This window comes from Centruroides sculpturatus, unplaced genomic scaffold, assembly GCF_000671375.1.
Source record: "Centruroides sculpturatus isolate CEXI.00-Female unplaced genomic scaffold, Cexi_2.0 scaffold303, whole genome shotgun sequence".
NCBI lineage: Eukaryota > Metazoa > Arthropoda > Arachnida > Scorpiones > Buthidae > Centruroides > Centruroides sculpturatus.
Window position 1 is genome coordinate 682,477 of NW_019384613.1, and position 15,871 is coordinate 698,347.

Sequence of the window (15,871 nt, forward strand, 5' to 3'; positions counted from 1 at the left end):
AAAAAAATATGAATAAATAAAGTAATCATTTCACTTATTCTTCAGATTTGAATACAACCAGCATGGAGTTGTGGTTAATAAATTAATTAAGAACTTATTAATTCTAAGACATGAAATCATCTCTATTCTGAGTTATTAATTAAAATATATTGATATATTGAAAATTTTCATCTGAAGAAAGCTAACATAAATGTTTCACTATAAAGTTTGCCTTATTCATTAATATATTAATATTAATTATTGTTGTTATACCATAATAATAATAAAATTTATATAAAGCAACAATAAAAAAAATGAAATTCAATCCACTCTGAACCAAAATAATTTCACAGATAAAATATTCTAGATGAAAAATTTATTATAATTAATTAATTAGAAGTAAACTTACCAATATTTATGAACTTTTAATCCAACAATAAAAATAACAACTATGAGCAGAACTAACATTCCAAGGATTATGAAGATAAAATGTAAAAAGGGTAATCCAAATAGGAACTTTTCAAATTTCTCATCACTTTGATAACTAACTTTAATTTATATAAAATAATATTCAAATTAATTTTTTAAATATCATGTACATTTAGATCATATAAAAAATTTAAAACTTGGTAATTATTTGCATAATATAAAATAAAATTTTTACCAATAACATGCTGTTTTGCTTCAGAGATAGATGACTGCATCTTCTAATAGTATAAAAAAAAATTTATTGTTTAAAAAGAATTACTTGAATTAAATAAACATAAAAATAAACTCACAGCACTAATTATTCTAATTCGAATATTATACAACACTCCTGGAGATAAACGAACATTTTTATATTTTCCATACATCTTTTGATCTCCTACTACAAAATAGTGATAATCTTCTTTTGGAAGATCCTTAGCATTTAATTCAGCAGTAATGTAATATGGTATTTTAGCAAGTGTGGCACTGTAATAGTCTAATAAGTGTTGTTTATTGATTCCTTCCTTATTTCTACCATCTTCCACAATTATTTGATATTTTCTGGAAATTATAATATTTGGCCATCTATTGGTAACTAATTACATAAATGAAATATTCAAAATGAAAATACTCAAAATTACATAAATAATTCTGAAAATGTGACAGCTAAATATAGATAAATTGATAATTAAACAAGCATTCAAGTTTCTTGGAAGCTAAAATATATGTACAGAAACTATTCCAAACTAAGCACTGTGGTGAAACTTACACTACACTATCCGGAACCTGTAACCTGTGCGTAATGCATATATACTATATATCGCTGTTGACAAACATTTTCAAGCGATCTCTTTGCTCTTCTTCAGGCCGACTGGAATTCCCTGAATGGAGTGTATTCTATTTGTTGGGATCGGGTGTCAATTCTGACAGGGTGGGTCTTTTCTGACATGTACAGTTGCACAATGGGGGAGGTGTACGGCACCGTTACAGGTTCTTGATAGTGTAGTGTAAAATATATGTTTTATTAAATAAAAATTTAATTAAATTTCTTTTTTATTTAATTAAATAAAATAAATTAAATGAAGGATTAAAGCTAACCTTTCATTTAATTAAAAAAAAAGAGATATTTTCTAGCTTTTTGAAAAGTTGAGTGTTTGTTTTACTAATCAATAAATTACAAACTAGTTTTATTTGAATAATAGCCACAGCTACTATTTTAAACTGCATATTTTCTCTGCAGTTACTATTCAAGGATAGTTATTTTCTTTGCACATAACACATTTCATGTCCATTACTAATAAAGTATTTTAAAATATTTATTTATGAAAGTTTAATTTTTAAAACAAATTATACTTGAAATGGCAACTGATATTTTTCTTTATAATGAATGTTAGCTTTTATACATCAGTAAGAAAATAATTAATAAATATACCTATTGTATATTTCACATATTATCAGCCTAGTTCACAAACCTCATATTTCCAAATTTCCATGTTTGCAATTATTGTACCAGCACAATCAAAATGGTAAGATACATCTTCTGTATGGTTACAGTCTTATGTTTTTGGTGCAATTTCTTTTTAGAAAGGTAAAAATTTATTACCACAAATGCATTATTTCTCTCAAAAACCAGTTTTGATGTCTCCTGTAAAGTAGATATTTTGGAAATACAAAGTTTGTGAACTAGGCTAATGATATTTCATATTCTATTAAAGTTTGTTTGTTAAATAAATACAATATCTACCTAATGTAGTTTGCTGTATTTATTAATTTTACATTATTTCTGAAAAGTTTTCAGAAATTCTTAAATTGCAACTGTGGCTACTATTTGAGGATGGTTATTATTCAAATAAAACTGGTAAATATATATTAATCCTAATCTGTTAGAAATTTTAAACTTGATGATAGCAAGATAACTATCATTTTGTTTATAATGTCATTTCCTAATAATGTTTCTTTCCCAGAAATATGAGATTCTAAAACCCCAACTATTTTTATAGATTTGAAAATCCCAGTTATTAAATAAATATTCTAGGAAATCTTGAAATTTTACATTACACTTTGTTATTATAGCTATTAATCTTTGGTCATGTTTGGTATTATTATTCTTTTATGAGTAGGATTGGATTTTCTTTCATAGCAATGCCAGATCTGTCGGCTCCAGACCCTACAGAAAGGCCTACTTGAAGGGTTTAGAGAAGTAGTGCTCCCATGCATAAAACTAAATCTCAAAATTCTTAGTGATCTTAAAGAAGTTATTATATTCTTTGAATAATAAACTTCATTAAATTATAATAATAATTTAGTTTATATAAATATATATAAATAAGTAGGTTTTAAAAAATNTCGATTGTATCCCTAGAAATAAATATAAAAATTATAAATTTAAAATGTGATTGTAGTTTTAGTATTTACTATAAAAGATAGGAGAAACTTACATCAATGTAACTGGCATTGATATAATTTGATGAACTGACATCTGGTATGCTTTGCAATATCACTCGATTATTGTCATCTAAAAAATTCATCATATTTAGTGAAAATCAAAAAAAGGAATGAATAAATATTCTTTTGAAATAGCTGCCTGATAGTAAAAGTTTGTCATCCTAAGTCTTATTTTATGGAAGGAACAGTTTTTTTGTTTTGTTTTTTAAAATCATTTTGTTCATTAGTAGGAACATTCATATTGCTGTTTTTGAACACCAAATAAATTTTCAAAAAGTCAAGACTATCTCCAAGGAGACTTTGAATTTCATGTTCAGAGAATAATAAGTTATCTCTTTGCTGTAACTGTGATGTTCGAAAATACAATAAAAATTCAAAAATTAATATTAAAAGCTGACATTCTTTTTAGAAATCTATTCTACATACTGAAGCACTGAAGATGGCATTGAAATGGTTGAAAATGTTTTGAAGTTGGAATAAAATAGCTGAAGTTAAAGGCTAGTGTTATATATTTACTCTGTTCCTTCAACTAGAAACATTAAAAATAAACTATAATTTAAAAATCTGTATAATCTGTTTAAAACCAAATTATTATATATTCTTACATTTACAGTAAATTAACTATTATTCTAAATTGACAACAAAAAATATAAAATTAAGTTAATGGCTTTACTTACAAGGTAACAAATTTCCAAATCTGTTTTTTGAAATATTTTCTGGCTTTTTAGCTATTGACCATTGTGAACATTGTCCTTTTGGTAGTTTCTAAGTAATATAATTTAAATAAAATTACTATAATAAAAATATATATAAAATAATGTGTTTAGTATGAAGCAAGGGTGGAATCTTTATGAAGCCTTGTTAAAACCAAAAAATGTGCATTTATTTTTTTGATAGACCTAAATGTATCTATCTATCCTGTTTGAATAATCTTATCACATATACCAGGTATGGCCAAACTTTTATCCCTTAGGGGCTACTTTTTTGGTAAAATATAGTCTGTGGGCGACTATGAATATGGGCAAACAATTTTAGGATATTTATATGCTTATGCGTTAACATTCATTTGCATTGTTCATCGGGATAAATACAAACAGTATGCGCATGTTGCACAGACAGTCTATTATTGAGAATAAATTATCGAATTAAGATTTTTAAACATTAATTTACGTGAAAGCAAATTGTTCAACTTTAGTTTCGCGGGCTACTTTCAAAACCTTTGCGGTCGACTGGTTGACCGCGGTATACGTGTTGGCCATCCCTGACATATACTCTAACTTTGTCTTTATCTGATATATCTTTATTAGAATATAAAAATCAGTTAGTGTAGGTATTCTTTTGACTATTAAACTACTATTTTTGTATATTAAAAAGCTTCTTGTCTGTTTTATTAATTTTACAAAATAACAGTTAATTAGAACCAATGACTCAGACTTATTATACTCACAGTGAATTTAATTAACTCTTTATTTATCTAATTGGGTTGTATGGTCCTTTTCAATTGGATTTTACAAACAATAAAAAATTATAACCTGCCCTATACAGAAAGGATGAGGTGGGGGTAGAAGAAAGAAAACAATTTTAATCAAAATGATGATACAAGGACTATTTTCCAAGTTTTCTGTCCTGTTTGAATTGTAATGATTGAGTGGTCTGCCTATATAGTATAATTGTTCTTTAATCCTACTTGTGAACTATAACAAGATAATTTAAGTAACTTATCTATATATTATATTTGTAATTCTAAACTAAATTATTGTACACCTAAAGTTTAACTGTAGTATAATGTCTGCTCTTTGGGATTGCCATTATTGTTTTAAATTGAATGCAATTGAAAAGGACCAGACAAGCCAAAATGCATATTTGACAAATAAAAACTTTAAAATGTTATTTCAGCTATCTAACAGTGCTTTTTTGCCAGATTAATCACAACAATTAAAAAACTAAAAACAATAAAAAAAAATTGTTATAATATACAGAAGTCATGATAAGTTTGGCAAAAAAAAGCACTATTAGATAACTGAAATATTTTTAGTACAAGTCCAAACAAGAAGCTAAATGAAGAAATAAAGAATTAATTAAATTCACTTTGATTATAACAAGCCTCATTCATTAGTTCTAGTTAACTACTATTTTGTAATACAGTAGAACCTTGAAAACTCGGCTCTCGATAACCCGGCACTCCAGATAACTCGGCCACACCCTGGCAGGGCAAAAAAATCCTTAGTTAATAATTTTCATTATAGACAGCTTTATAAAAGTATAAAAGCTCTCATAAAGTATTTTTCTGAGGTCTGTCTTATCAGGTAAATTACTGTACACAGTGTATTCATTAATTTTCATTTTCATCTTCATTCCTTTATGAAGGCTCTATGCCTTCATAAAGGACGTACTTTTCCTTTGTTTAAGGGTATTTCAGCAGTTTATTCTCTGCTGTATTCTCAAGTAAACAATACATACAAGTACAGTACAGTATTTTCTGAGGAAACACTCGTACTTATTTTTTTTAACCTCATTCCCGATAACCCGGCATTTTCACAAACTCGGCCACCCTTCGGTCCACATTAGGCCGAGTTTTCGAGGTTCTACTGTACCATATTTTCATGGAACGACCATCATGCTGGTTAAACTGCAACTAAAATATAAAATTAATCAGATCTAATAAAACTAGTTGTTAAATAAATATTAAAGAAAACATTCTTTGGAGTATAATAAATGAACATTGTAATTTGACTGACTTAAAATCAGGAAGAGTTTTTATTTACAAGACAATAAAACATATAACACCTGCCTCTCAAATTTCACATAAAGCAGATGTTAATTGGTTGTAAGTTAAGATAATTTACAGTGAGTTTCTGGAATTTAATATGTTTATTGTAGACCTGTAATGTGGCCGAAGCACACAGAATATAGAGGGGTAAGAGATGTAGGGCCTTACAAACAATAATTAACACGAAGAGATTGGAAATTAACAGTTTTATAGTACAAAAAAAAATCGACATACAATTCTCGACAGTACCAGGTAACTCCTTATAACCAGTTGGAACACGCGCAGACTGAGATTACTTAAACTAATAATCCTAATAATGAAAAAAAAAAAAAAAAAAACAATTCACGCAATTAATTACAATTGTTACACTGATAGAACATATGCTGATTAATTGCTGAATGACTTCTGCTTTCGCACCTAACAAGGAAATATTCATATCGAGGTGTTACTCACTTGTACCACTAATCAATAACAGTTCAGCTGTATGTTCAATCTATGTCCTCATAAATAACTAAATGCTTACTGGAAATATTAAATAAAAATAAACAAACACCTTTCTCTATTCCAGCACACTTTTAATGCATTGAAAAACGTTTTTGATCGTTTTACTCGATCATCGATCAAAAACGTTTTTCAATGCATTAAAAGTGTGCTGGAATAGAGAAAGGTGTTTGTTTATTTCTATGTCCTCATGTTGATGGAAAAGGATTCCTTTTTTCTTATTTTGTTACGTCCATTCGAAACCCTTGGCAAAAACCCTTGTAGGATTTTTCTTGTTCTTACCTCACTTCTTCCTTCTCCTTCGTAGAGCTCGAAAGCCTCCTCAGGTCTAGAGCGGCAAATCTCAGAACAAAAAAAAAGGTCCATGTGTATGGCGCTCCTCCCATTTATACCATGCGCCCTCCACATCATGTGAGCTATACGTAGGCCAATAACAGACCAATCACCAACCAACACAAAAACCTTACACGTACCTCAACAAATACAATTAAAAAAAAACCAGTGCGCGACAAACGGAAATAATTACAATCACTAGGTAACGTAACAATCGAGATAAGTCCTAGTACGAGATTAAAGAAAAAAAAAAAAAAACAAAAGATTAGTGGCAAAGCACTATATTATTTTTGCTGGCATGGTTAAACCAGCATGCTGATCATTCCAAGAAAATATGATATTTTTGTCTTTAATAATGGGATTTAAAACTAAAGCTAATTCCCTATCTAAAAGTACACTACATTTGTTTAAACTTCTATTATAATTAATTTAGGAAAACTTTTATATAAATGAATTCTTTGTGGTGTTTTTACCAAATCTGAGATAACTTTCTTTAAGAAGGTTGCTGCAGATCCCATGCATCTCTGGTTGCTGCAGATCCCATGATCTGCAGCAACCAGAGATTGGCCTTTGTCTCACATCTTTTTGATGTTAGTCAATAGAACTAAAATTTCTGTTAATTATTGTCATATTTACTTACTCTGAAGTTATCAGTCAATTATTATTACCAATATAGACAAGTTTCAAAATGATTAATTAAGCAGATTCTAATGTATTTTTATAAATAACATAATTTAATAATTTGAATTTATTTTTAGTTCAAATGATTAAAATATTTATAAGATTATAGTACTATATAAGCAGTGCCGGCCCGAGGCAAGTTTTAGGATGGAGCGCGATCCCATTATGGCGCCCCCTTGGTTGCCCTTAATTTATACCCTTTTATTTTCTCTACCACTGAGGCGCACCCTAGGACTTAGCGCCTGGAGCGGCTGCTCCGTTCGCCCTATGGTAGGGCCGGCTCTGTATATAAGTCTAGACTAAATTATGTAACAAAATAATTAATTTTTAGCTATAAATCAAGAAAAATTCAATACTATATTTTTGTTTGAATTATACCATTCAATAGTTTTTAAAATTTAAGCTCTCTCTCTCTCTCTTTTACTCTTAATTTTTAATGCACTTTACTGAAAAACTATTAGATTTTATAACAAAATTTAACAGTATTTTAAAAAGATTTTACCTGAAACTCTTCTGCAAAATTCTTTGATGGATGAATATTTTTGTTATAAATGTAATCAGCTAAATCATCAACATTAAAATCTTCTGAATAGTTTTCTTTTTTTATTTTCTTTGTTTTTAAAAGAGATCCTTTAAATGCACAAAATAAACAAAATATGATTGTGAGAATTAAATATTTTAAATTTCTTAACAAAAATCTAAATACCTTTGACCATATGTATGGAAGGAGTTTTTTCAAAATTTAAATTAGGACTGTCAGTTGTTTCATAATCAGAAACTTTATATGCTACTGACCATGTGGCAGCATCCGAAACAAGTGGATCATGAATTGCAAAACAATTCTTCTTTTTATTTTTATTTTGACTATCAAAAGTAAATAAATAAGTCATACTGTTATTGTTTTAAATTTATACTTGTATTGAAATATTATTTCATGTAAAACAGTCAAATCAAATTTGAATGGAAAAAAGAACAACAAAAACAAAGAAGTCAATGAAGAATGGAATGACTTAATTTATCAATATTGTGTTAAAAAGCTCAGTTGATTAACAATTAGTATTTTGGAAGGAAATTATATCAGAGAAGATTGATTCAAATAATGCTTATTACAGTAGAGCGTCGTTTATCCGAAAGCTGGTTATCCGAAACGTCTGTTATCTGAAAGCATTCCAGTCGGCAAATTTAAATTTTCGCTAGTGCTGTGGCGCTGCAATCTTCGGCTATTTCTCGGGCTACTCAAATATTTTACGTTTTTGATACTAAATTAACATCTGAAGTATAATTTTTTATTGTTTTTATATTTTTCAATATATTTATTTTGTTTGTACAAAATAAAAAAATAATTTTTAACGATACAATAGTCTTCGTTAGGCTTAACATCAATGAAAATTCAACGCGAAGCGACACACAATGGAGAGAAATTTCAACATGGGATAAATTAATATATTTTTTCATACATGATTCGTTATCCGAACCACCCCAGTCCCCAATTGATTCGGATAAACGACGCTCTACTGTAATAATATATGCACACATTTAAATTTAAGAAAATAATATAAAAAAATTGCATTGTGATAAATAGCATTCATATTTACATAAAATATTCTATGATATTTTATATTATAAATATATAAATGTTTCATAATAGAAAAGTATCTCTTAATAAAAAAAAATATGAATAAATAAAGTAATCATTTCACTTATTCTTCAGATTTGAATACAACCAGCATGGAGTTGTGGTTAATAAATTAATTAAGAACTTATTAATTCTAAGACATGAAATCATCTCTATTCTGAGTTATTAATTAAAATATATTGATATATTGAAAATTTTCATCTGAAGAAAGCTAACATAAATGTTTCACTATAAAGTTTGCCTTATTCATTAATATATTAATATTAATTATTGTTGTTATACCATAATAATAATAAAATTTATATAAAGCAACAATAAAAAAAATGAAATTCAATCCACTCTGAACCAAAATAATTTCACAGATAAAATATTCTAGATGAAAAATTTATTATAATTAATTAATTAGAAGTAAACTTACCAATATTTATGAACTTTTAATCCAACAATAAAAATAACAACTATGAGCAGAACTAACATTCCAAGGATTATGAAGATAAAATGTAAAAAGGGTAATCCAAATAGGAACTTTTCAAATTTCTCATCACTTTGATAACTAACTTTAATTTATATAAAATAATATTCAAATTAATTTTTTAAATATCATGTACATTTAGATCATATAAAAAATTTAAAACTTGGTAATTATTTGCATAATATAAAATAAAATTTTTACCAATAACATGCTGTTTTGCTTCAGAGATAGATGACTGCATCTTCTAATAGTATAAAAAAAAATTTATTGTTTAAAAAGAATTACTTGAATTAAATAAACATAAAAATAAACTCACAGCACTAATTATTCTAATTCGAATATTATACAACACTCCTGGAGATAAACGAACATTTTTATATTTTCCATACATCTTTTGATCTCCTACTACAAAATAGTGATAATCTTCTTTTGGAAGATCCTTAGCATTTAATTCAGCAGTAATGTAATATGGTATTTTAGCAAGTGTGGCACTGTAATAGTCTAATAAGTGTTGTTTATTGATTCCTTCCTTATTTCTACCATCTTCCACAATTATTTGATATTTTCTGGAAATTATAATATTTGGCCATCTATTGGTAACTAATTACATAAATGAAATATTCAAAATGAAAATACTCAAAATTACATAAATAATTCTGAAAATGTGACAGCTAAATATAGATAAATTGATAATTAAACAAGCATTCAAGTTTCTTGGAAGCTAAAATATATGTACAGAAACTATTCCAAACTAAGCACTGTGGTGAAACTTACACTACACTATCCGGAACCTGTAACCTGTGCGTAATGCATATATACTATATATCGCTGTTGACAAACATTTTCAAGCGATCTCTTTGCTCTTCTTCAGGCCGACTGGAATTCCCTGAATGGAGTGTATTCTATTTGTTGGGATCGGGTGTCAATTCTGACAGGGTGGGTCTTTTCTGACATGTACAGTTGCACAATGGGGGAGGTGTACGGCACCGTTACAGGTTCTTGATAGTGTAGTGTAAAATATATGTTTTATTAAATAAAAATTTAATTAAATTTCTTTTTTATTTAATTAAATAAAATAAATTAAATGAAGGATTAAAGCTAACCTTTCATTTAATTAAAAAAAAAGAGATATTTTCTAGCTTTTTGAAAAGTTGAGTGTTTGTTTTACTAATCAATAAATTACAAACTAGTTTTATTTGAATAATAGCCACAGCTACTATTTTAAACTGCATATTTTCTCTGCAGTTACTATTCAAGGATAGTTATTTTCTTTGCACATAACACATTTCATGTCCATTACTAATAAAGTATTTTAAAATATTTATTTATGAAAGTTTAATTTTTAAAACAAATTATACTTGAAATGGCAACTGATATTTTTCTTTATAATGAATGTTAGCTTTTATACATCAGTAAGAAAATAATTAATAAATATACCTATTGTATATTTCACATATTATCAGCCTAGTTCACAAACCTCATATTTCCAAATTTCCATGTTTGCAATTATTGTACCAGCACAATCAAAATGGTAAGATACATCTTCTGTATGGTTACAGTCTTATGTTTTTGGTGCAATTTCTTTTTAGAAAGGTAAAAATTTATTACCACAAATGCATTATTTCTCTCAAAAACCAGTTTTGATGTCTCCTGTAAAGTAGATATTTTGGAAATACAAAGTTTGTGAACTAGGCTAATGATATTTCATATTCTATTAAAGTTTGTTTGTTAAATAAATACAATATCTACCTAATGTAGTTTGCTGTATTTATTAATTTTACATTATTTCTGAAAAGTTTTCAGAAATTCTTAAATTGCAACTGTGGCTACTATTTGAGGATGGTTATTATTCAAATAAAACTGGTAAATATATATTAATCCTAATCTGTTAGAAATTTTAAACTTGATGATAGCAAGATAACTATCATTTTGTTTATAATGTCATTTCCTAATAATGTTTCTTTCCCAGAAATATGAGATTCTAAAACCCCAACTATTTTTATAGATTTGAAAATCCCAGTTATTAAATAAATATTCTAGGAAATCTTGAAATTTTACATTACACTTTGTTATTATAGCTATTAATCTTTGGTCATGTTTGGTATTATTATTCTTTTATGAGTAGGATTGGATTTTCTTTCATAGCAATGCCAGATCTGTCGGCTCCAGACCCTACAGAAAGGCCTACTTGAAGGGTTTAGAGAAGTAGTGCTCCCATGCATAAAACTAAATCTCAAAATTCTTAGTGATCTTAAAGAAGTTATTATATTCTTTGAATAATAAACTTCATTAAATTATAATAATAATTTAGTTTATATAAATATATATAAATAAGTAGGTTTTAAAAAATTTTTAATTACTTGAATAAATTTATTTTAATTAACAGAAATTAAAAATATACATTACATTATTCTTGAGTGTCCAGATGAAAATTTAATTATAATAGAATCACTTAGTGTTCTGTTATCCACTATTTCTACAACTGAAGATTCTAAATTTAAAATAAATAAAACACATTACTTTAAATCTGAAATACAAAATAATCAATTGAATCAGTAATTGGAAGAAGGGAATAAGACCAACAAGCAAGTTTTTGAGAAAATCAAAAAAAGTGGGAAAAAAAAGATGTCTGGCTCCTAGAAACTATTCCCAATTATAATGAAAATATAACTATTATTAGAAGGCATTAATACCATTATGTATCCTAGATATTGGGTAAATTAGATAATACAGTAAAGCATTGATTATCCTAATACCGATCAACTGAAACACCGGTTAACCAAAAGTGTTTCGGTCTGCAAATTCAAATTTCTGCTAGTGCTGTGGCACTGCAGCACCTAGCCTGCTCCCCTCCCTGCCAACCTAAACTGTAGGCCTACTTTAATGTACTACTTTATATAAGATATGTATTTGCAAGATGTGTGATACAAAATATATACAGTACCGTTTTGTGTTTAATATATATTTTCGTAAATAATCAGTTATCCGAAGTACACGAGTCCCGAATTGTTTTGGATAATCAATGCTCTACCGTAGCTGCTTTAGTCTGTCTCAAAAGTGCTTGGATTTAGTCTCTTATTCCAACCATTGCATTTAAAACCAAATAAACTCAACAATATTCTTAGAGTTTTAAATTTAAGAGAAAAAAAAAATATTGGCAATTATCAAAACGACTAAATTTGATAAATCGCATTATGAATGTAATTATTATCTTAAAAACGTATAGAACTTTTGAAAGATAAAAAGCTTTATTGATTTATACAAATATTAGTAAATTTCTTTCATTATTTTCTTCTTTTCTTTTCTCCATTAATCTGTCTTATTTTAATCTTTCAATTCTTAATGAGAGTCATTTTCAGATTCATCTTCAACATTTCTAGATTTCACATATCTGTGATTCCCAAGTTTTCTTCTCATATCTACAGGGAACTTTCCTTGAATCAGTAAAGAAGTCAGTCTACATGTACTGTAGCTTACTTGAAACAGCATACGAGCTACAGAAAGCCATTCTAAATACCAATAAGTCTTGTGACCCTTGAAGTACATGATATTTTAAAGTTGCAGCTCTTGTGTTATCAGTATCTGCCTTTTTTGGATGTCTTTTATGATTAGTTGAGCTTCTATAAAACCAAATAAAGATGCTTCTTGTTTGTTTTTCATCTGCCTGTTGTAAAATCTACTTACTATATCTATTTTGTCATCCTCTGAAGTTTTAGAAACATGTTTTTTGACAACCACAGTCTGTACCTGTTTTTTTTAGCTGGCACATTTTTTCCCTTTGTTGAAACATACACTTGTCCTGAACAATGTGCCATCTTAATTTGTTCTTTCTGATATGAATCAGTATTTCAGACACCATTTCTCTTCCTTTTTTTAGATAATTCCTTAAGTTCACAAACAGGGAAATCAGCACTCATACTTCAAGGAAGAGATTATTAACATTTAAGAGTAAAAATTAAGTATCAGCATATTTAAAATAAAAATTAATCATGAAGATTTTCCTTAAACCTCATCAACATGTAGATTTTTGTAGAAATGGTGGTAATTGTTTTATTGTCATTTTAAAAGTTTCATTTGCTGGTATGCTGCTGTAATTAATTGGAACACAAAAATAAGTCTAAGACTAATAAATTTTTTCCACTCAGCATAAACTTTGGCATGCTTTTTTAAAATTGATAATGGATGATCTTTTTTTCTAACCAAATTATAGATATTGTGATGGAGAATATTTCTGTAGTAAAAAGTAAGTATCATTAAAAGTGAACTTATTTCCTTCTTCAAATCACCAATTCAATTCTTTAAAAATTAAGGAAATATTTTGTTTTTGGTTTATTTTATGAGTTTAAAATCTGTTATTTTTAGAATAAATTTTTACTAAAAGTTGTCCTTTTTCTGATTTTAAAATCTATGATTAATTCATTATCTTATTCATATTTTAAAGGATAATTATGTATTCCTGTATAACAAAACATCCAGAAAATAAAAAATAATTTTGATTGTGACAGCTATCTCCCTGAGCTATTTGGAAATGTAATACATAAATATATATTTGATAAACATTTCAGAGCAATTAAAGTTACTTGAATTTGTTAACTTCAATGCAATATTAAAATTTTAATAATTTATTAATTATTTATGGATTAATTACATATAAATCAAGCCCAACATTTAGAGATGTACACTTCTTCCCCCCTTCGTAGAAGTCAAGTTACAAAGTTTAATTATACAACCCTCTCTCTCATGTCATCCCTCTTTTAACATGTGGACAGCAATCACCTATTCCTAGTAACATTACAGTTTTAAATGTTTGTTTTAACATGAAAGGTCAGTTAGTCTGACTATGTCCATTAAACACATTTGAAAACATTTGCTTTCTTGTACTTTCTTCTTGATGAATATTGGTTATACGTGCAGTGTTTATTAATGTATTCCTAGTTTTGAGTAGTTGAATTTATTTTACATTTATGGAATTTGTTTTAATTTCTTTAAATATAAAATAGTAAATTAAAGGTAATAATGGAAATACAAATGTTAAGCTTGTTTTACTGTAGTTTGAACCATATATATTTAATTCTGAAATTATAACTCCATGCAATAGCTTTTGAAATTAAAAATAAATATCTACATTTATGTTATTAAACTTTTGAATTGACTATATTTACTTTTAAACAGAATAAATCAGTTTTTGTATAGTATATCTTAATACCTGCAGTTGCTGTCCAGAAACTAACACTGATAGGTTTTCCAAAACCAATTCTTGTTAAAGCTCTCACTGTTATATTATATTCTGTACTTGGCTGTAAATTTTCAAAAGTCACTTGAAATGTTGAACTATTTAAGATCTTTGTTATTGAATCCATTTTCTGTAAACTGAATCCCATGAAAGATGGTTGACAAGATACCTAGAAAACAATTTTATAATTTTCATATATACAGTATTAGAAAATTTTAGAGTAATTCTGTATTAATCCTTATTCCATATAAAAATTATTTTTTGAATCTCTATACAATAGTCAGATAAATTGAAAGAAATCATCTAAACAAAAAAATGTTTGATTCATTAATTGTGAATATATGCAATAAAAATACATTTATATANCAGTATTTTAAAAAGATTTTACCTGAAACTCTTCTGCAAAATTCTTTGATGGATGAATATTTTTGTTATAAATGTAATCAGCTAAATCATCAACATTAAAATCTTCTGAATAGTTTTCTTTTTTTATTTTCTTTGTTTTTAAAAGAGATCCTTTAAATGCACAAAATAAACAAAATATGATTGTGAGAATTAAATATTTTAAATTTCTTAACAAAAATCTAAATACCTTTGACCATATGTATGGAAGGAGTTTTTTCAAAATTTAAATTAGGACTGTCAGTTGTTTCATAATCAGAAACTTTATATGCTACTGACCATGTGGCAGCATCCGAAACAAGTGGATCATGAATTGCAAAACAATTCTTCTTTTTATTTTTATTTTGACTATCAAAAGTAAATAAATAAGTCATACTGTTATTGTTTTAAATTTATACTTGTATTGAAATATTATTTCATGTAAAACAGTCAAATCAAATTTGAATGGAAAAAAGAACAACAAAAACAAAGAAGTCAATGAAGAATGGAATGACTTAATTTATCAATATTGTGTTAAAAAGCTCAGTTGATTAACAATTAGTATTTTGGAAGGAAATTATATCAGAGAAGATTGATTCAAATAATGCTTATTACAGTAGAGCGTCGTTTATCCGAAAGCTGGTTATCCGAAACGTCTGTTATCTGAAAGCATTCTAGTCGGCAAACTTAAATTTTCGCTAGTGCTGTGGCGCTGCAATCTTCGGCTATTTCCTGGGCTACTCAAATATTTTACGTTTTTGATACTAAATTAACATCTGAAGTATAATTTTTTATTGTTTTTATATTTTTCAATAAATTTATTTTGTTTGTACAAAATAAAAAAATAATTTTTAACGATACAATAGTCTTCGTTAGGCTTAACATCGACGAAAATTCAACGCGAAGCGACACGCAACGGAGAGAAATTTCAACATGGGATAAATTAATATATTTTTTCGTACATGATTCGTT

At 27.3% G+C, this 15,871-nt stretch overlaps 2 protein-coding genes and 1 long non-coding RNA gene across 3 annotated transcripts in view; all 3 read right to left on the minus strand.

The window, feature by feature from the left end:
• Positions 1–384: 384 nt before the first annotated feature.
• Positions 385–1,523, minus strand: LOC111625305. Its single transcript, XR_002756709.1, has 3 exons — positions 759–1,523; positions 644–686; positions 385–527 (listed from the first exon to the last, which is right to left on the minus strand). It is a non-coding gene; the product is annotated as an uncharacterized LOC111625305 (long non-coding RNA).
• A 1,231-nt stretch (positions 1,524–2,754) lies between these two features.
• LOC111625316 (receptor-type tyrosine-protein phosphatase kappa-like) lies at positions 2,755–14,719 on the minus strand. Its single transcript, XM_023368441.1, has 10 exons — positions 14,492–14,719; positions 11,692–11,776; positions 9,602–9,851; positions 9,487–9,529; positions 9,232–9,370; positions 7,884–8,041; positions 7,680–7,807; positions 3,570–3,657; positions 2,886–2,962; positions 2,755–2,805 (listed from the first exon to the last, which is right to left on the minus strand). Exons 1-10 carry the CDS (start codon positions 14,664–14,666, stop codon positions 2,755–2,757), a joined length of 1,194 nt encoding a protein of 397 aa, XP_023224209.1. The 5' UTR covers positions 14,667–14,719.
• Positions 14,720–14,749: 30 nt separating this feature from the next.
• The window catches only part of LOC111625317 (putative tyrosine-protein kinase Wsck), a 9,025-nt gene continuing 7,903 nt past the window's right edge, over positions 14,750–15,871 (minus strand). The window contains exons 6-8 of the mRNA XM_023368442.1: positions 15,111–15,268; positions 14,907–15,034; positions 14,750–14,821 (exon numbers count right to left, since the gene is read on the minus strand). Coding sequence (XP_023224210.1) covers positions 14,750–14,821; positions 14,907–15,034; positions 15,111–15,268 — 358 coding nt within the window. The remainder of the gene's footprint in view (positions 14,822–14,906; positions 15,035–15,110; positions 15,269–15,871) is intronic.